Source organism: Protopterus annectens, chromosome 5.part0 (assembly GCF_019279795.1).
Source record: "Protopterus annectens isolate FY-2018-M chromosome 5.part0, PAN1.0, whole genome shotgun sequence".
In the NCBI taxonomy this organism is placed as follows: Eukaryota; Metazoa; Chordata; order Ceratodontiformes; family Protopteridae; genus Protopterus; species Protopterus annectens.
This window is the reverse complement of record NC_056735.1, coordinates 551,055,506-551,079,322: the sequence shown is the minus strand read 5'-3', so window position 1 is coordinate 551,079,322 and position 23,817 is coordinate 551,055,506. Positions and strand designations below refer to the sequence as shown.

Here is a 23,817-nt window from a genome sequence, read left to right as displayed (position 1 = left end):
GCATCCCATCACTCACTTCTTTTACATTTATTGAATTACCATCCAACCAAATAAGTAGCGTCCTTACCTCCACTCGCTTATTTTTCTTATCAAGCAGCATCCAGCTGCACTTTTTCCTTTCCCAAGTCATTGAAATGAAACATCCATCATCAGAGGGGGAACAGAAGAGGGCAAGACTTCCTCTTTTCTCTACCCACCAGCCTGACCAGGCTGTTCCCCCTCCCTCCTCCCAAAACTTCCAACAACCTAACATCTAAAAGGAGTTAAGCCAAATCATTATTTGGTGTACTCCCTAAACCAAACTGGATCACTGTCATCACCTCACAAATCCCTATCCTATAAATACCCAAAGTAGCCAATTGCCTGAATGGCTGAAATTAAACCAATAATCCCTCACCCATGCTAAAGTAATACTGCCACAACCTCACCATATTAACTACATTCTCAATTATCCTAACTACCAATAGTAGCTTCATAATGATTCCCCAGGTAATTACCTATGAGATGTACCACCATAACACTAAATCCAATGCCACATGAAACCACGCCAGGCCAATTGCATACCATCCTGCCTAACTGCAGCCCTATTTTACTGACCAGTGTATATAAAATTGACCAAATGAGATTTTCTTTCAAATCAATTCAATAACAATCCAACCATCACACCAAGTATCCATTATAAACAAGAAAACATATAATGACCATCATAGGATTTGCCAACCAACGAACCACCCTCAGAATAACTTTTTACATCCATAAATAAATACCACATCAATTCTATCCCAATAAATCTGAAATTTCCAATGGCAACCATCCCAGTAAAACCTCTTTTGACAATAGCCAATGTTTGTCAATCAAGACACTATCAAACCTACCCCAGCCCTTCAAACCAATGAACCATCCACCACGATTTAATAAATTCACATTGCCTTGTCACCTGTGCCACTAAACTACTGAGCTAAATCTTCCTTGACCAACTAAACTGCCTTACCTTGTTTCCAAACCTGACAAATAACTAAATTGTCCAACCAAACACCTTCCCACAGGCAGCTGCAACACATAATTTACAAATTTAGCAATGCCCTACCATATGCCTTCCTTATAAAAGAAGCCCCAACCCCAGCAACCCAAATTAAATTACTCTGGCAAAGCCTTACCATAAGCCTACTTAATAAAAGGTGCCCCAAACTCCTGCAGCAATCCTTTAACCTTATTGCAACCTGACACCTCATCTAACAGCACAATCCCACAACCCATACCACTGCCATATTAAACAGATGAAAATAAACCCTAATCCCCAACAACTCCTGATAAACCTCCGACACCAGATTAAATTAATACTGCAAATGTTCAACATATCCTTGGTCATCCTTCCTGCCTTCCAAACCACTAACCAACCCCCCACATTATACCCCCATCCCAACACCTCCTGTCACATTTGTAACAAATGCAAATCCCCTCATTGATCTGTAAAAGAAAACTATCAATTCACTTTTAACAAACCAAAACTGTCTTAACATTGAGTGCTGCCAAGGGCCTACCACCATATCCCCCTCAAATCCTTCTGATGTAATTATGACTTACTTATATTACAACTCCAAGTGCACCCCTTCCACTCCTTTTTTTTTCTTTTTTTTAATAGCCTGCCTAACCTTCTCATAACCTTCCTAGCAGAAGCTATTAATACACCGTAATATGCCATTAGTATGTGTACCACATTCTGCCCATTTGTTTCCCCTTAGCTTGAAAGCAAGGACACATCCCCCAACAAGTAAAAAGCTCTAAAAAATACATCTCATCCTCTTAGCCCAGGTAAACTGGACAAAACTCATACCTCTCAATCTCTTAGAGCAATAAATGTTCACAAGCCATAAATAAAAGGGGGACCACTAATTGCCAGAAAACCACAATTCTATGAAAAACAAATCAAAATGTGAGGCAAAATCTGGACATTCAATGAAAATGTGTACAGTTGAAAGATATGATGAAGCCTGACACAATGGGGGCCAAAGACCCAAAATATGGACAGATTTTAAATGTTGCTCTTATAAACTTAAAAAGCTACTAGAACAACAGGATTTGTCCAGCATGCATCTTCTGAAGGATATAATGTATGACACTGTTATTATTTAGTGACTTCTGTCCTCAAGATCTTCCCAGTATTTGCTGGTAAACAAAACAGATTTTATAAGGGACAGACCAAAAATATGAGGCAGAATCTGGACAGTTAAGGCATATAAAGCTAACCCCATATTCTGCACTATTTATCATACCATGCATATGCAGAAGACAACTGTTACTATGCACAGCCTGCAGCCCACAAAAAGCTATTCACAACTTAACAGGAACCACATCAATGCAGAGAGGCTGCAGTGTCTCACCACGCCTGCCAACAACCACCCAATTGGACAACAAAACAGGAAACCAGCCATCCACACACCATAGGGAAGGGTCTGCAGCCTGCAACGGTCAACCCATGCCTCTGCAGAAAACACCTGTCCTCCATTTCCCTGCTCCATGCCCCCCTTTTGTAACACAAGAAGGGGTAACAACACCACCCCACATACCTCTCCAGTACTTAAAGCAAGAAGTCTGGGGCAAATGCATAATGAGCAGTGGGACACAGGACCAAACTAAGCCCATTTTCAAACTATTGTTCTTATAAACTTACCCCCCCCCCAAAAAAAAAAAAAAACACTCCCCAGTAGTTGTGTGAGTGTGTGGCATAATCCAAAAACACTTTATTGATTTAGTATCAATGACTAGAGCAATCTCTTTAAAAACTGACTTGATCTTGTGCTGGTTTTAGTAAGGTTCTGAATAGACAGAGCATGAGTTAATTTAATACAGGCATGTTTCTTGGTAAGTGAGCAAACCACACAAAAAAGGGGTCATACTGGCCAAATGCCTAAATTTCAGCTTTCCCATTTGAATTTTACGTTGCTCGTATGGAACTACTTAAAAATTTTAAATAAAGCACATTCAACACTGCAGAGACTCCCTGCACATTATCTAAAATGTATATTCTTGTGTGCGCTAATAATGTAGTGGCATTTCAGCAGGATACAAACAGGAGTGCACCTTTATCTTTTCCTACCTTTTAGGGAGCACTCTATCAAGAATGCAGTATATGGACTCTGTGTAGTTAACATTTAAAAGAATGAAGTGTTGTAGCAGGTTATTATCGTTAAGGTAAAATTGTACAATGCAGTTTCATGCTTCACCCTTTTTCTTGGAGTGACCATCGACCCAGACAAGTAAAAACATACAATTCTTCAAATAATAACAGGAAAGAACAGGCTGGTGTTCATTTGATACATTCCAAAATCTTTGGTCTGCCAAATCAACCCCATCACTGCACATTGTATTATGTATTAAAAGTCAGCATGCAGAAATGTTGGCTGCCATAATCTACCTTTTTTTGTCTTGAGTCCTCTACAATTTAAGAAACAACAAACCATGCAGATTGCAGAGTTTTCATTGTAACAGTGATTGATTTAGACACCACTATGGAGTCTTATTGTTATCAAAACAGGGACACCTTCAAAATATCTGTGCTATCAACTTGAGACCCAGAAAGATTAAGACAGCTTGAACCAACATACACCCTACAAGTCCAACCACTGTTATCACTTACTAAATGCAATTTGTCCCCCCCTTTCCAACAGTCACTAATCAAGAGGAACAGATCCACAATTTTCACACCAAAATCAGAGACATCTGTGACAATCTGAGAAAACCGAAAGGCATGCCATGTGGCCTATCAACCAAAACAAAGCAGTCATTCCCAATCAGACATTAAGGCAAGACTTATGTAAATGGGCCAGAAATATGAAGCAAAATTATGGACATTTTTTTTTTATAATGAAATCAGTACAGTTAAGAGGTAGACAAGAGGCATGCTCATACAATATACATGGCTTGTGCCTCATAAGTCAATACATTAAACCTGGCCTGCCATAACCCTTCCACACGGACATTAATGCAGCACAAAGCATGAGGAACTGTCGCTATTCTGCACGGGCAACACACAACCAATGGAAAACACCCACTTCAGCAAATATGCACCAATTCCCATATCTTTCTCTTATTCCACCCACTTCTCAAATTAATATTAACACTTTAAGACTGTTTTTTTTTTCTTTTTTTGAATCCCTAATTCTAGAAGTAATGCTATGTATGGGATACGGTGCAACATGCAACATCAATGCCATGCTCATGACATCAGTGCACCCACCTGTCCCCACCATCACACACATTAACAAGGAGGGGATGAAGAAGGCATTTTTTTTTTGAAGAAGCACAAAACCCTGATTTTGTATGGACTGATACCTAATATCTAATTAGCTTATTAACTATTCCAAGTCTCTTGTACTTCAAAGGCTTCACTACCCGAACTGGAAGAACAATGCAAAGCCCACCCATCGGCAAGCCTCCCCAACAACCCAAACCTCCCGACACAGGAATTCCCCCAGATAAATGCCAGCTGTACTCATTCAAAAGACATGATCCTGCCCCCCCCCCCCCCCACTGAAATAGCAGTAACACAACCAAAAAAAAAAAACTCACAGACACAGCAGCACGCCCTAAACCCTTGCTGGCAAACATTACCCACTTCTTACACAGACAAAAATCCCAAGGCTGACCTGACCAGACCAGTACCTACAGGTCTTCTTGGATGTACAACCTGGCATAACAAGTTCACACCTAAATGTGATACCTTATCCAGTTACACATGCATAAATCCCTTAAGCCCCTCCCTACACTTACCTCATTTCCTCCTAATAATCCCTCATTCCCATTTAACCCTTTCATCCCCCCACCCTCTTAATTCCAGCTACTTTTTCTGTCTAACCCCCACCTGAAGATGTCCCTGGACAAACTGGTTTGTTACCAAACCTCATTTCTTAACGCCTAACATTAATATAAATATATTGATACATCCGCAGCCTTGATTGCAATAACAGTAACATCTTTTCTTGACTGACACACCATCTTTATAATCAGTCCTTTGCTCATTTTAGACAGTTAGCACCATTATTTAATGTTTCAAATAAACAACGCTTGAAATTGATACATTGCTAGTTCTTAACAGGTGCTCAGACAGAGGAATGAGTAATAACAAACCCAAATCTACAACAAAAAGAATAACCATGTATAGAAGAAAACAGATGAACTGCAACATATGAATTACTATGTCAGGACTCTTACATTACAGATCAGAATAAAATTTCAAGCAAAAAAAAAGAAAAACAATTGTCAATGTACCTTTATCAGAAAATAAATGTCTCAGTAACAAGCCAACCTACCGTATGAAGAAAAAAAAAGTTAAATGACCTAAATATTAAAATCAGTACTGAAATTCCCTTATGTCTTGCAGTGTCAATTTATCTTTACTTCCCCTTTCTCAATTATTATCTTTATACTAATACCATGAAAACTATCACACAACTTACTTAATCTATCTTTATCCTATTTATGCATTGTTTGTACAAGAGCTTCAACAGCTCTAAGCAACTACTATTAATTAAAACATATTGTGCATTCATTTTATAAATTTCCTTACTTATTGTATCCCAATTTTAGTAATGCCTTTGTTATCTATTTATCTCTCTGCATCAGTCCTTGTATTGATTGACCTAATTCTACTTTAGAATCAATCATATTTAAGCAAGATTAAAATACTTCCGGACATCTGCAGATCCTTTGTTACATTTTCATTGGGTCAACTGAGGTGAATATTCTATTTAATCTTCACAAATACATTTTTATTTAGACTTTTTGCATGAAAAAAGCTTAGCCTTATCAATTTAGTAGTATGCCATGCCAACTAAGAAGTCCATTTCCAACAAACATCTTCTAATTTTACATCTGACAGGAAGTGCAATCTCATATAATTTTCTGAATTATGTCTGAATTAATCCTCTTTAAAGCTCTGCATGTCATACTCACCAAACATTTCAAGAGATGATATCCTCCCCTTGCTTCAAAAAACAAAAATACCAATATTAGAGGTGTTGCAAGTAATAACTTGATAGGAAATATTGGCTGAGTTGCATCTATAATACCGATTTAGTTTATTCTTAGCACATAGGTTCATGAGTAAGTACTTGACTAGATACCCTTGTCGGACATTTTAAGCCTGGTCAATTTCCTTCAAAGGTGAGAATCAAACTCTGTACCTTCTGCCTTTTTGGTAAGCACCCTAACCATTGTGACAACCCTCCCACCTATTCAGTAAAAGTGTCTTGTGGATTTGAAACCTAAATTGTTATTAAATTAACCTGTTCCTAAAAAAACTTTCACAATAGTTTTTCTTGCTTCCCACATTCTTAAACCCAAATTGCCTTGAAGTCCCATTTTACTGTGACTAACAGGCATTAGTAAACTAACAAAGGGATTATCTCTAAGGTAGCTGAAATATATTTCAAAACCTTCTGCACTTGTTTCAATGAACACAAGGAATCGGTTTTCCTTCCCCAGAATAACCTAAACACTTTTCTCACAAATAAGTATGTATTAACACTAGTACTTCTTCTTACTAATGTTTTCCAATTGGCATAAGATATCACAATTAACAAATATGTTATTTCCTGCTGTTCAACCTTATGACACGAAAAAGGATCTGGAAGATTCCATCATCCTATGTCTATTGATTGCATGTAGTTCTCTCAAGAAACCTGGCCTTTTCCACCATCCCAAACAAAAATCAAGCTCCAATTTTGTAACTGCTTTTAAAAATGTCTACTTCAAGAATCCACTGGGAAGGACTACAACATATACAGCAGAAAGGGAAGCATGTAAATATGCAAAGCCTACAACCTCTGATATAATGATAGGACTATTATTTTGCATTTTCTGAAAGCATCTTTCGGTCTAAATTTTAGTTCATCATATATTTTGGTCGCCGTGTTTTTAATCTTATTTCCTAAACAAATTCCGTAATATATTATATGTGTTTCTAACTATAAATATTGACATTCACTTTCTAACATCTTGAGTAACTTGTAATTTACTGCTATCATCTTCAATGTATTCTTACTGACTGGCGCACAGCTACAGTTATCCCACTCCACAAGGGGGGATCCACCTTGGATCCTGGGAACTACTGCCCCATCAGTCTGAAGAGTCTGATCTGCAAGGCCATGGAACGTATTATCATGGAACTTATAAACAAAGACATCGGCAACCTTCAAACACTAGACCCCACCCAGTTTGGGTTCGTGAAGGGACGATCTTGTCTTCTGAACCTGACTGACTTCTTCGATTCAGTCTCCAGAGTTGTGGATGAGGGTAAGGTGGTCCACACAGTCTAACTGGACCTTGTCAAGGCCTTCAACACCATCCCCCACTCTGGAATCATAGATAAACTTACTAAGCTGGGCATGAATCCCTACATCACGCAATGGATTGCCAACTGGTTTACTGACAGGACGCAGACTGTAAAAGTTGCCGACTCCAAATCCAGCTCCAGACAAGTGACAAGTGGAGTACCTCAGGGTTCAGTCCTGGGACCACTCTTGTTTGGCATCTGCTTCTCTGAAGTACAAGCTAACACTAAGTGACTCTGGCTAACAATGCTAGCAGATGATTGCAAACTGGGAACCATTATTAAATCCCCAAATGATGTGGATATTGTACAAAAGGGCCTTACAGAAGCAGATGCTTGGTGCCAGAACCATGGGCTCAAGCTTAATGCCAAGAAATGCATAGTTATCCCCTTTGGGAAAAACCATGTACCCATGAATTACCACATAGGTAGCAGTACACTAAACACCGAAAGTGTGATAAAAGACTTAGGGCCACAGGTGGACAAGTGGTCTTGCCTTTGATAACCACATCACCACAACAGTCAGGAAATCCTTCTACGTGGCACACCTCATCACCAAGGGCTTTTCATCCAGAACAAAGGAGGTCATTGTCCCACTGTACTCATCCTTCATTAGACCCATTATAGAGTACAACGCCCTATTTAGTATGTACCTCACAAGACATCTGCAACAGCTGGAAAGGCTGCAGAAATACCTTACTAAAAGAATCAGAGGCCTAAAGCAGATGCTCTATACTGACCATCTAAAAATACTCTAACTATACTCTGTGGCATATTGTCTACTCAGAGGCGATCTCTGCTTAACATACAAGGTCATGTCAAACCCTGAGCTGTTGGACATGCTCCACTTAAAGAAATCCCAGTCCCTCAGAGTCACACACTTTCGGGATCTAAACCTTGTCATCACAATGAACAAAACATGTTGGAGGGACAGTTTCCTGACTCAGAAACTCCCCATACTCTGGAACAGACTGCCCATACATGTCAAGCAGAGTGCCTCCTTGGCCCTCTTCAAAAGGGATGTCAGTCGCCCTGCTAAACAGGGGTCCAGGGAAGTAAATATTGTGGGAATAAATATCCAGGGAATTGTTATAGCTAGGCTTGTATAGGCCCTAGGGCTGGTAGCCTAGTACCAACCTATGAACCTATGAATAAGTGTACAGCCTAAAAAAAGTACCACACATATTGAAGCAGTAAAAAAGGGAGATGTCTGCATTTGGTTTTTTGAATTGTATTTAAACAAAAACTACATGCACATAGACTTTCACACTTACCAAAAAATCCTGCATTTTACTTAACTTAAAGATCATAAACATACCAAACCTATTAGGCACTCAAAATAAAACTAAGAATGCTGTACTGACAAGACTTAATAACATAATAAACATTGCCCAATCAACAGTTTGCACTATATAATTCAATGTTATCAGTCAACATCAGATTGATACAACACTTACATAAATGCATTAAAATTATACACACCAAAACCAGCATGAACAGAAAAGTGATAAATATACTCAGTGAAGCAGATACCATTACACCTGCAGACTTACCCACTGATAATGCTTAGGTACCCAGTAATGCCCCATTCCACATGCTCCCTTCCTTATTTCTAAAGTGACATCTAAAATATCAACTGATCATCATGTGCCATTTCATCAGCTGATCTATTTTACAATGCCCTTTACCATGGTACTTTAAAGTAAATTGAAATAGACATACATATTTAAGGAGTCACACCCTTCACTTTATTGAACTGACCATCCTGAATGATTTAAATGCAAGTTTATGCAGAAAGAAAGGAACCCCAAAAATATAGAAATCATAACTCTAGCTGTATCCTAGTCAGTAAATAATAATAAAAGTAAAACTATAACTAGTCATTACACTCTAGACCTCTTTAATCAATCATAATCCAAATAATTAATATTAAAAAAAAACAGGCAAACTCCAAGGCTGAAAACGATAAAACAAATGAAATAACTGTTAATATTGACTTTTAATTAACTTTTAATAAAAAAACAGTGAAAGTGGTAAGTGCTTTCACAGTCATGAGACTGCTTCTTCAGACCTGCCAGTATAACTCCATCACTATCTATTTAATCTCAAAGAAACCAATCACCAAGCTCTATCAATTAATCAATATACTATTACATCAATTACGATATAATAAGCCCTTAAAACTAAATATATACTAAATATATACCTAAATGCATTACTAAAAATGTCTGTAAATTTTATACATGAAAATATTAAAACTGTTATATATACAACATGCCACAAAAACATATACATTCATAAAAACATCAAAATTAGTGCAAAAAGTGGATGAGCTCTTACTATAGGTTTCAAGGAAACATGCTCATTTATCCCAGTTAATCTGTGTGCATTCAGACGTACAATCGACTCTTGCTCTTTTTTCTCAGTGAAGTTCTTAAAATCACCACTTCTCTTGTTAACCACTAAAATCTCTAGAACTAAAAACTTAAAATCATGTCCTTCACCAAACTCAGAAACATGTAGGGCTAAAGCATTCTTCACCTTTTTATTTTTAACATCATTTACACATTCTAAGACCCTCTCTTTGAAGGACCTATTTGTTTTTTCTACATAAAACATAAAACACTTTGTACAAAAGGCAAAATAAATTAAATCCCTAGTTGTGCAATCAGCATAAAGTGTAGTCCCTATAGAAAAATTCAATGTGGGGTGTATAAACAAATTCCTACAATTAATATACTTACAAGCTTTATAATGTCTACAGGGAAATGTCCCCTATCATTGTAAAGGTAGTATATAAACATCTTTCTTATTCTTATAACAAAGTTGCCTCTTTAGAGGCAAGCCATTCCTAAAACTAAACTCTGGTACTTCATTGATAACTTTACTCAACCTATTATCTGCATATAATATTGTCCAGTTCTTTTTAATGATATCACATATAACTCCTATATTACTACTATATGTTAGTGTCATCCTAAAATTAGGTTTTTGCTTCTTTCTCTGTATCTATCATCCCATCTGCAGCTATGAGAGAAATATGGTCTGCCAGTGGTGTTTCTCACAGACCATAGCTCTCTTATGCAGGTATCCAACTCCATCTCATCATATCCTCTCTGGATAAATTCCATCTTCAGATCTGATAGTGTTCTCCCAAGGGCCTCATCATCATTATGCAGCTTCATGACCCTATGTATTTCCCTTTAACTGCATTCCTGGTATGTGATGAGGGTGCATACTTGTTTTATGCAACAGAACATTCTTCCATTCTTCTTGTACTGCTTTTTAAAATTAGATGTCTGAAACTCACCTAATGCAACCCATGTAATTTAAAACTCTATGGACATTTTTGAAGCAATATAATCAAACTTTAAAAATTGAGCCATTTAATGCAAATAATCCACAAACCTACTAACTAGCTCATAGGGTCCCCTCCGTAAAATAAAAACATTGTCCATGAAATGATTATAACAAGCAATATGCTCACAAAATTCATTGTGTTCAGTCACACACTCATGCTCCCATTGTGCTAATGCAAGGGTCGTGTAACTATTGGCACAAGCTGTGGCCATAGTTACACCAACCTTTTGTAGATAGAAATCATTGTTGAACAGAAAAAAAGTTTGTTTTCTAAAACTAACTGTAATAATGTACAGATTAATTAAATCCAATTATTATGCAACGAATTGCCTCTTGATAAAACAGTCTCACATTGTCAATCCCCCAACTATTGGAGATAACCATAAATAAAGATGCTACATCAAGAGTTATAAAAACTAAATCCTCCCCACTGGTCATATTACTAGTAATCTGAAACAATTCAATCAATATTTTAGTATTGTTTTTCAGCATTGCATTTTTTGTTTCTTGGTGGGATCACTACCAGTCTGTCAGTTTTGCTATTTATTTGCTAAATATTTAATAACTAGGCATTTCTGATCACAGTAAATAGCCAAAGTCTGCTTTACAAGTTGTTATGGCTGTAGTTCTGGCAACTTCTAAGATGTTTCACTATTTCCCATTGTATCACTGTTAAACACCTGTGACCCATGCCATCATCTTCAGTGTCTGCCAACATGCATTAATTTAAACCTTTGAGCCAAATGGAAAGTGAATGCTTGCCCTCATCAATATCCATTAACTTCCTACATTTAATCCAGGGTATTGAAAACTTCTCTCAATCCGTTTAAATATTATATATTTAATCAATGATGTACTGCCTCCACTGCATCATATCAACTAAAAGAATGACCCAACAACTGCATATTTTTCAAAACAATCTCATTAAGTCCCTAGTTCAGCTCCATTTGTCACACACTATGACTAATAAGCTTTCTGAACTTACAAAGCTCCTGATGGCTATAAACTTATTAGCATCTGCACCTCTTGAAGTATCTGCCAGAGCAGGCATGTCAGTCTCTTTACCCACATTCATTTCATTCAACAATCTTTTATTAATCTGAAAGGTATCATATGTTCAGATAGTCACAAATTCTTCCGAGGAATCTGTAAAAGTCTTGGATCAATTTAATACAGCTGGGTCACCATATAAAATATTAACTTTCTAAATCTATATTCTTACATGGAAGCTAAAAATATATACTCTTAGTCTGAAAGCACTAATCAATAAAAAAAAAAAAAAAAAAACACTTATTTGTCACCAGTCTTTTAAACACTATAAGGAGTCCAGAGCTATTTCAAAATCATGTATTTAAGATTATATGCTTCAAAAAAAAAAAAAAAAAAAAAACAGGCTGAGATCATTAAGCTGCACACACTTGACCCTGGAAAAAATATTTTTAAGCCCGTACAATTTTAGTTTGACATACATGCAATCCAAGCCAACTTACCAGTGTTTCCTACATATATGTGTCACACCCGACTCCTTCCACTTCCTCATGTAGTCCAAAAAACAAAACAGTTTCCCAGTGTTTTCTGTGTTCTTTGTATGCTTATTTCTTTGTAATGAATTTTGATTGCAGCACATTATAACCATACTCTCTTAACTCTAGTTTTTCTGTTATGGCTCCTTAATTGAATAAGTGAGAGAGTTCTTAGCCTTATCCAATTCAGCATCCCATTCTTAAGCTGCGGCAGTATAAGTATTTAATTTAGTATGTACTTGTTCGATTTCACATGTCAGTTATCCCTAAGGAAGATTCTTAGTTACTGCAGCCTCAAGTTCTTCTTGTAGGTCCTCTACAGAATTGACAGCCTTACCACCTCTTAGCCATAGGGGGAGAAAACATATCCAACTTTTCAGTAAGCTAAATGTCTTACATATCTTCTTTTTTACATTTTACTAGTTTTCCAACATTGGAACTACTAGTATGATATGACATCAATAATTTTATGTTGAGCACACCACTTTGAGACAACTAAACAGTAATAATAATAATAATAATAATAATAAAAAGAAAAAAATCTTCTAATTGGAGTTGCCACCATAATCGTTCAGCCTTCATTCTACCTTCACAGAAAGTGTTAAGACTATTTGCTTTTAAGACACTTTCCTTAGAATATGTTACTATAAGCTTTGGTGCTCATTATGTGTGATGCGGAGGAAGTATTCATTTTGGATCACTGGAAATAAAACAAAAGTGTTAACTCATTAATGAGGGTTGTTAATGGTGAATCTCTATGTTGAGAAATACACCTGAGTGCAAGCACAGTTATAACATATAATACTATCATTGGTTCGTTAGACTGTTACAACATCTATCTCCATATCTACAATGAAGAAGGTCAGTGAGAAAAATACTGGCATTGACACTGTAGCCACACAATATTTGAAATGTGCTGCATACATCCATGCTCCTTTTGAGAACTAGAAACACAGAACAAGAGCTATGTAAAAAACAGAAGTGACATAACAACATGCTAAATAATTTTATACATCTATCTGTCTATCAATCTAAGTACACTCAAACACTGTTGTAAAGACTAACTTAAAGGTAGTTTTAAATCATTTTGTTATGATTAAGAATTAATTTTGCAATGCAGAGATAGCTTACCTTTATGTCTTGCCAAATATCGTCCAAGCACAATTATTAAACACAATGTAACAAATACTACTACAGCTACAACACCTCCTATAAGGGCATGATCAGGTCCAGATGGTCCAGCTAGAGCACTAGGATCTGCCAAAAAAAAAAACAAAAAGGATCTGAAACATTTTACAATCAAAATGAATATACAACTCTCTGTAAAAAAATGACAGTGACCAGTATATTCTGCATACTTCTTACTAAAATCATTTTAAAGCAGTGTTAAAGTAATATCAGTAAATAACTATCAATATTAATTATCCATTTTATCAAATCCACATTTGTGTAGAACTAAGGGCAATTGTAGCAGGCAGCACTTATAAGGCAAGAAAAAAGATATGGACTGGAAGTCACACACACACACACACACACACACACACACACACACACACACACACACACACACACACACACACACACACACACACACACACACACACACACACACACACACACTCTCTCTCTCTCTCTCTCTCTCTCTCTCTCTCACCTGTCTTACTTCTATCAGAAATCTGTATATAGGATTTTACAGTGAATGATAATTCTGTAATGTACCCAAGTATGCCATCAGGATGTTACTGTATTAAATAACATTAAATAAAGTATTATGCATTTCTTTATTGAAATTTTCTGAATGATCTTGTCAATACTTTTGTGTAAATCATAAACATCCCTATAACACTTGATAGAAATATTTAATATTCTCCTCCAAAAAGCAAATGAAAGTAAACAATCCCTTTGCCCTGTAAATTAAAAAAAAAACGTTATTTTTACAGTCGAACTGTAGAACAAAGAAAGATACAGTTTCCATTCACTGATATGCAGTGAATATTGCCTTATGACACTTCCTATTTCTGACACTTTGCTTAATCTTTAAAACTGCATTATGGGCTTATCTTTGCATTTAAATATAATTTTCCCTCTAGAGTTTGATCTTTTTTTAACATTTTAGGGTGGAATCATTTGCACTTTGGGTTAAATTCTTCTGAAACATTTTGCTTTATGCAATGTTATTGCTATATTTAAATATACAGGACTAAGGTCAAAAGGTAATTGTGCTTTCAGGTACTAGGTAGATGAGTAACCCAAACAATTTTTCTGGCATGTTCACGTGGCAGTAGTTGAAAAATGTTAATGACTTCCAAAGTTAACCAATTTGAGATTGTCAATGCAAATATTATCAGGTAAGATTATGAAGTGTTAACATTACCACCACTAAGTCATAACGTACAATTTTGTGACTGAGGTTAAACTCTTTTACTTCCTAATTTGTCATATTTCCCTGAATGTAAATACAAACACACAGCAGCACATACACATACACACATACACACATACACACACACACACACACACACACACACACACACACACACACACACACACACACACACACACACACACTGGAACATTCTCTTTTTCCAGTGAAACAACAGGCAAAAATATGCTAGATCTATTGCCAAAACTGATCTATGAAGCACTGAATTTACTCCAAAAGACAAGAGGTCAGATAAAGGTTTAGTGGGCCTGGAGCTGAAGAACTGGCAGTGGCGTGCACTGAAAATCTGACTACTATCTCTTTTTCTTTGTGGTGGAATTGTATAGAATTTTGCCACTGCCAGGGTACGGTATAATGGAGGTTGAGGGAAAGGTCTTTGAGGTTCATGCAATAAAATTATTCGGAGGATTAGGCTAACAGTTAGTGAGTAAAATCACTGTTTTTTTATTTGCAACACTAATTGTGTAAAACTAAAATGTACAAAATGCACTCTGATGAGAAAGCATCACAGATACTTGTTACTGCTGTGTAATGAGAAAATAAGCTAACATTTAAACAAGTACTTAGAGTGTGTAGCTCTTCTACAGGTATTATGTAAGGTTAAAGATGTACATTACCTTGATTTTCAAACGTTTGCACCATACTCTTTACAAAACACAGCATGCACATTTACTTATCTAACATTACCAGTCTCCCAATGTGTTTTATTTAATGCCCTATCATACTATCATTGAATGTCAAAGTCCAAACCTTCCTAAGATCCTGAAATTTCAGTAAATTCAGTTTACAGTGATTATTGTTTCACACCATACATTTGCATGAATTACACTTGGATGAATGCCATATGTCTCAATACAAAAGGACAAAATATAATTTAGCTGAAGCTTTATTTGAGTGAAAATTATTTAGCTAAAGTATAACATTTGATAATATTGTATCCTAGACATGTAGACTAACTTTACATGTATATGGACTAGAAAATGTTTCTAAATGAAAATATACTCCTTCACTTCACAATGCATGGGTGAGGAAGTACCCCAAATTCCTATATACATGCATCTCACACACACACACACACACACACACACACACACACACACACACACACACACACACACACAAAAAAACACTATTTACTTCCCTGGACCCCTGTCTAGCAGGGCGACACACACACACATACACACACACACAAACACAAACACACACACCCACACACACACACACAGACGTGGTATGGTTTGGATTATTTTTTAAATGTCAATGAATTTTCTGTTTGTTAAAAAGAAGAATTCCTTTAATCTGCTGAAGTTAGAAGCAGTTCTTTGTTCCCATGAGAAACTTAAGGAGAATTTGTGAGGACAGGACAGTCATAACACAGAAGATTTTGATTGGGTCGTCAATCATAATTGGCTTATTATGTATTTGAGATATGGATACCAAGAAATTCACCTTGAGAACAAACTCAAGAAGAGAATCTTGGCACCCATGTTGAGAGCTTGTAATAAAGCTTATGATCAGAGACCTGATTGTAAGTCTTTGTAGTGCATGAAGCTTTATCTCCACTGAGTACTACTAGCTGTAGAAAGGAAAAAAAAAAAAAAACATAAAGTGTTTTACCAGCTTTGAAAAGAATGAGGTGGAAATAGAAACACTGACAACTCTCCGACAATTTTTAAATTTTGCTTTAATCTATCTTAAACATTAATGGAACAATAGGTTTTGCACTGATATGCATTTTCTGAATAAAAAGAGAAAAGAAAATGTATTTGTTACACTTTTGATTAACTGAAATCTTCAGTGACACAGTGAAATACTTAAGTGCAGTCAAGACCCAATGAGAATTTCTAGCACAACACCCAAGCATAACAACACATGGAGGTACAGTCATTGTTGCATACCACACGAGTGCTGTTATGTTAGGTTTTCACACTAGTCTTTACAAGTTTATTTCTTTTCCTGTTATTGGAGCATTATCATGGTACAGCATGCACTGCATAAAACTTAAGAAAGCAGCTAAGCAGTTAATTTTAAGAACCTAGCATAAAAATAATATTAACAAAATGGTTTGTGTATCTGTTTGCTGATGCTATTAATATTTCTGATTATCTTTCCCACCTACATGGACAGTGCTAAATCATTCGGTTTTTACTGTTAATGACTCTGTTATAGGGCCGCCTCATACAAAAAACAATACAAAGAATTAGTAAATGGTTAAGAAATTATATTTGGGAATAAATATTTAAAAAAAAATCTATATATAAAACAACTTAAATGTGTCATGGTATTTTTAACACTCGGAGAACGTCAGGTTGGTTGGCAAAACTTCAAAACTGATTTAAATATGATTGAAACTAATGCACTTTAAACAATACCATTTAGTCTTTCTGTTTGCGTAAGAAAAGGGTTAATGTGCTAAGAAGTTACTACTGTTGCAAAAGGGCATGGATGAAAGCAAATCAAGAACCTTGTAGGTGTTTTCAGTTCAATACCATTACCAGGAGAATGTTGTTTCTGACATTTAAAGCCTGTTTTGCTGCAGTCTGATTTCAGCCTTTAAATAAAAGCTCTCACTTATTTAGCAGTAATTTGGATGATGGACTGTTAATATTAGAATTTAATATAACCATAAATAAGTATGTCATTAGTTAAATAAGGGACAGATTTGTGAAAATGCTCCCATCTGACATATAGCAAAGCTATAAATCAATAAAAGAATGCAAATAGAAATTCTGTGTGGGAGATGGCAAATAGAAAAGTACAAACAAGGAATCAAACAAAAAAAAAAAAAGTTTTATATGAAATTAGGAAAACCATACAGCAATAAAAACAGGCAGTATTAAACAAGTCTGTGTGTGTATGTGTACCTGTTTGTGTGTGCGTTTGTTCATAGCTGGTAGCTCATAGTTCATTTTCTCCAGTAGTTAAGATAATCTATCACATATAGTCTGTGTGTGTGTGTGTGTGTGTGTGTGTGTGTGTGTGTGTGTGTGTGTGTGTGTGTGTGTGTGTGTGTGTGTGTGTGTGTGTGTGTGTCTGTGGGTTAGTATCAAACAGAAAAAGACAGATAAAGAGAGTTACAGATGTCAGATCAGTAGGACCTTTATGGATACTGTTATACTAGGTTCCATTCAAACAACACTACCAGAAAGAATCAAATGGCATTGAACATCATAGTACTGGCTTTATCCTACTGTCCACCTGCAATAGTTCATCCTGACTATAAATGTAGATGGGATTAGTTATTTTTGAATGAAATCTTCATATTCCCTGACACTAATGTCAAGCTGCTACAGCAACTAAACCATTAAAATGAGCTTACTGAAGCATATCATTTTAATAAGTTTCATTCTGTCACATTTGTCTTTCAAACTGGGAATAAGAATTGTTGCCTTAAATGCATGTAATTTAATACACAATTCAGAGAAGTACAGCCTCCCTTTAGAAGTAACATACTGAGATGGCTTTAAATAGGTCAGTTGTGACAGAATTTCCTTACACGATCTTTGAATAATATTGTAGGTACATGAACTTGAATTCTGGCTGGGTAATCTGTACTGGTGTAACTGGTGTTCCCACTGTGACTGAAATGTGCCAGAAATTGCTTGTAGTTTATCTGGATGGAAATGGAATAACTCTTATTTTGCAATGCTCTTTCCATGCAGAGTTTTCTTTCACTCATAATATTATTAAGACTCTATATATTTCATAGGGAGATATCGTATACAAATGTACTTTTGTATTTAGGGGGCTCATTCAGAAACATTCTTGCTGCTTTAAACAAATCAATAAAAAGATGCATTTCAGGAAACACTAAAAGTAAATAAAGGATGGAATCCAGGAAATGGTTCTTTTCTTCTCTCTCTACACACACACACACACACACACACACACACACACACACACACACACACACACACACACACACACACACACACACACACACACACAATGTATGCAAAGCTTGTGTAAGAGAGTTACATTTTCAGCTGAACAAGACCTCCTGTAGCAGTACACTCCGGTACTGTCACAAGGTTTTAAATATTGTTAGTTGAACTTATTTATGTTATTCTATTCATTAAGCTTGCAAGTATTCAAGTAAATCTCTCAGCTGGAAAACAATTCTACTGTTATATTACACTTCCTCTAAAACAAGTAACTGCTTTGAGTTCTGTGTCACAGACATGTCTGTCTTCTCCACAGTTCTTTCCTTAGTAACCATTCCACATTCTTCTCGAAAGAACTGGTTAGTCTGAGAGGTGAGTAGGTTTCTACAGCTGTCATAAAAACACTTGAAAATAAAAGAAAGCCTTTTCATTTAATGTCTCCAAATGCCTTATAGTCTCCCCAGGATGGCTGAAAATGTGAACATTGCTGAGTTGCTATTTATTTATTGATTGATTGATTTACTTATTTGTTTATCCTTTGCTGACCAGTCCCACTAGGCTAGGGGATTATTATCAACGGAGATCCAAGATGGTATTTATACCGGTAGGACAAATTTGGCCAGTGCATTTGTTAACCAGCTACTTTTTTGATTGGTGCTATGGGATCTTTTACATCGCCCTTAACTACCACCAATTCACAAAGATGAGACCTCAGTTTAATGTCTCATCCAAAGAATGGTGCACTTCTGAGTGCACCATCTAATGCAGCATTGCAATGTGAAGATTTTGAACATTAATCCAATCACCTGGGATGGGAATAGAGCCAAAAGCCTGCTTATCCTTCATCACCAAAGGTGAGCATGCTACCTGTTGGGCTCCTGTCAATGATTTTAACAAGCAAATACTTCTTAATGCTAGTAGTTGGCCCTTAAAGCAGATGTCAGCATTACATTTTCTTCATTCAGATCTCTAGATATCAAACAATTAATACGTGCCCATTCTGTCTGCATTTCGGTTTTGGTCTTTTTTCATTGCATTTTTTTAATTAAATAGAGTCAAATCATGTTGTTATTCTGACGAATGCTAGTGACTCATTTGAAACATTTTTCTTCTTTTCTTTGGGCAAATGTTAAGAAGAATTGTTACTTTAAGATTCAGACTCCTAGGCAGCAAGATATTGCCCTTTGGTACATTTGGTTAGGGACACATGACTGAACTGACATTCAGCTGCTGAGAAATATGTCTGTTGAGAGTTCCCTGTGGGCAAAGAGAAGAACACACTGAGATGCCCACAGCTTTAATAACCAAGTGCATGGGGGCAGAAGATGTAATGTGTGCTGTGCTCATTGTTTCTATGCTCATGTAAGAACAATGTCTAGAAGTGTGCCACAGCATGGAGGAAATCGGACATGCTACTGTAGTCACATTTATACTCCAGTATGAATTTTAGATAACGTTCCCTAGAAGAGAATAATAGTCCACACACACTAATTATAAAGGCGCTGCCCATTGTATGCTGTAGTTTTACTGCAACTGACATGGTCATTGGCCATACTGCTTGCTGTCTCCTGTTGCCTCGGGGGCCATGGACATCATTTTCTCCCTATGCTTTTGGTTATTGAATTTGTGGACATGGAACCACATTCTTCTCTTTGCCCACAGGGAATTCATAACAGCCATATATCTCTGCAGCTGAATGTCACTTCAGCCATGTGTTCCCAAACAAATGTACCACAGGGAAATATGTCACTGCCTAGGCATCTGAACCTATTAGTTTAATATCCTTAATTAAGTAGTGTCTCCATTGACCTGTCTTTGCTTTCCATTTTAGGAAATTTCATCAAGCACACTGATTTCAGTTTCTCAAGAAACTGAAATTCTGTTTTCATTAGATGAAATCTGTGATTTATACCTGTGATTCTTAAGTGTGATTCCTGATTTCCATGATTTCATTATAAGTTTCAACTGTGCATGAATGTCCATATAAGCATATATACACATTTATGATCTATACCTGGCTTACAAGACAATCTCAGATCCAGCCCCAATGGATCTTTTTGCACATCTATGAAACAAACAGGACTAGAAAAACTTGATTCAAAAATCTGAACTTTACTTGTGGCATAATAACAGAACATGCTAGAGGGACAGATATGTGACTCAAAGGATCTCCATTATGGAATAGGCTACCCGTCCATGTGAAGAAGAGTTTATCTCTGACCCTATACAAATGAAACACTGACCAATGGATGAGAAATTGTAAACTCACCCCCGTCTGGCTCCCATGTATTTGATAGACAAAAGCCATCAGAAAGTATAATGTTTCTCCAATTAACAGCACCCCCCTCAAGTCTCTTAGCTACCTTCTTACTGAAATATCCCCCCTCCTAATAGTTACCCAAGGTACTTGGGGATAAAAGGGATTGGGATGCATGGCTAGGCTTATAAAGGCCCTAGTTGTCATTAGCCTACTAAAAACTTATTAACCTAAGAGTATATATATATATATATATATATATATATATATATATATATATGTATATATATATATATATATATTGGTCTACTTTGATTCACTGAAAACTCATTTCACTGAATTTTGAAAGTTCAAATCATTGAAAACTCATTTCACTGAATCACATTTCACTGAATGTATGTACTGTTGGGCAAATAAAACATATATGCTCTTTTCCCCACTGTAGTGTGATCCTGGAGTTAGTATATATAGTTAGGAGTGTGTAGAGGCACAGACCCCCACATTGGGGGGTGAGTGGTGCATAACCCCCCCACACCTACTTTTGGTTTTATATTGTTATCTTTCAGTGAAATGAGATTCATAAATATAAAAGCTAAGTAGGCAGTACTGCTACACAGCCTATAAAATACATCAAGAGTGCAATGGGGGTATACTACTTAACACAACAAATGCTTTTCTATACTAAGAAGAACTGAGATTCAGCCTATAACTGGTTTAAAAGAGCAAACTTTAACTAACAAGAACACTGCTGACAATTGGTTCGATAATGGCAGCGTGATATTTTGCCAGCTGTATGACTCAATAATTGTTGATCACATATGTCTGTGTGTCTGTATAAATACTTGGTTCCTGCTTCCCACTATACCAATTGTCACTTATATATTAGCATAGTGGATTAACGCTGCTGTTTACTGTGTCAAGAGTGTTGTGCTCATACCACTCAACTTTTCAGATTTTCACAGCATGTTCAGATTTTTGCTTCATATTTTTGCTATGTTTCTCATAAAATTTCTGGTTTTCTGTCAAACGAATGAGGAAGGAAGTCAGAAAAAAAAGACATACATTTAACCACCCCAGTGGCATAGAAGGATAAATACCTGACTATGACCCAAGTGATCTGGGTTTGATTAGCAGCTCTGGTGACTGATGGACCAGCAGAGAGTTGCTTTAATATTCAGTTCAAGCAGTCATGATTGGTTGTGGTAAGGGATAAGTATACATGAGCATCAATCCTTAGTGGATGCTGGGGATGGCAATGGAGGAACTGAGGTTCACAAGGTTGGAGGTGGGCCTGGCTGAGCTGATATGGGGGTGGGTCAGTATGCTACTTGCTGATATTATACTCTTATCCAGGACTGAACCATGTTATCAAAGGGGGTTGGGTGTGGGGACTGTTAGGTCATAAAGTAAAATCCTCTCCTGGACAGATGCAAAGACATGCCAAGCCCCAGGATGCCTAAGGTTTGATGGACAGCCCCCAGCAATACTAGAATAAGTCCAGGGGGTAAGGAGATAGCTGGTAGCCGTGGTGAGGCTGGAGCACTGAGGTGCTAGGCTGAAACCAATGAAGGAAGGAGGTACCAGAAAAAATAATGAGATACATTTGAAGTTTCAAACTCCATATCATTCAAAAAAGCATGCTAACACAAATCCTATTATTCTAGCAACATTCTAAGTTTATAAGAGTAGTATTTAAAATCTTTCCCTATTTTTGTACCATTGTCTGTCCATTTTTCTAGGCTTTGTCCAGATTTTTTGCATTAAGAAGTTGAGAGGTATGTTTGGATTGAATTCTTTCCCTCAATTTTTATTTTAGTCTGGCAGATGGTGCAGAGGGTTAAGGCTTTGCTCTATATTTCCTGTTGTGCAAAGTTTGAGTCCCTCAGTTCTCATTTGTCCACTTTGTATCAATGAGAAAATAATATAACCAGACAGTGGACTATGTTCTTCAGTGGTCCCATGGACTGCAAACCTAGTAATTACCTATGAACGTGGGTACTTATGCTGTAAAGGAAGGAAGAAACTGATTGTTATAAATAGGAGCATAATTATATAAGCCATGTTTATTGGGCATGATCCTTGGTTTCATTTTTTTTTTTATGTACAGTGGTTAAGGTGTATGCCTTTCAATCACAAGGTACAAGGTTTGATTCTCACCACTGGAAAGAGTTTTACGTCAGTCGCCCTGCTAGACAGGGGTCCAGGGAAGTAAATAGTGTGGGAAGAAATAGCCAGGGAATTGTTATGGCTAGGCTTGTATAGGCCCTAGGGCTGATAGCCTAGTACCAACCTATGAACCTATGAACCTATGTTGACAGGGTGTTTATTATTTATCAGGGAATAAACTGGACTACATGAAGTCAAGGCTATGAGTTCTTAAAGAACTGCTTCATCTGACACATGGTTTGATTCTGGCAGCCGTTGTTGGTCTGCTTTGTGACTTTGACCAAGTTACTTCACTAGGTAGTATCCCTGGGCTGCTCCTGAAAAGAGGGCTGTCATAGGTTGTTAGCAAATCTATTGCACATTAGTCTACTGAATTCCAGCACCCTTCACATAGCTTCTAATTAGTACTTCACTTGTATGCTATTTGATTAGAAATCCCAGCATGATTCCTGCAGTTTAATGAGGTGCCAGATGCATTTTCACAAGAAGAGAGGTTTGCTGTTTCTTGTGATAGGTCTGTTTTCAATGTGAGAGTGTTTTGCTTTGTTTAGAAAATGACTACTTGTGTTCTTGTTGTAAATTTTGAAATAAGAGTTTTTAATGGAATCCAAATTACTATGATAACTGCGAAAGTAAAGAAGTAAAGAAGAAAATATGGTGCACACTGATAGGTTTGAACAGCATTTCATGGTAACTAGGGAGAGACAGCCATGTAATGGGATACTAACATGGTTGGTAGGAGGCCTGTTTGATTTCCCTGCATAGGGCCCATTTGACCACAATATGGCCCTGTATACTCTGGATGTATATGCTGCAACAACACAACATTATCAGCCATTCAGGTAGGTAAGTCC

At 36.7% G+C, this 23,817-nt stretch overlaps 1 protein-coding gene across 1 annotated transcript in view; it reads right to left on the bottom strand.

Annotated features, from left to right (window-relative positions):
- Positions 1-23,817, bottom strand: part of CADM2 (cell adhesion molecule 2) — a gene marked incomplete at its 5' end in the record, with an annotated part of 1,428,667 nt that overhangs the window by 5,716 nt on the left and 1,399,134 nt on the right. Inside the window, one exon of the mRNA XM_044071843.1 lies at positions 13,345-13,470. Coding sequence (XP_043927778.1) covers positions 13,345-13,470 — 126 coding nt within the window. The remainder of the gene's footprint in view (positions 1-13,344; positions 13,471-23,817) is intronic.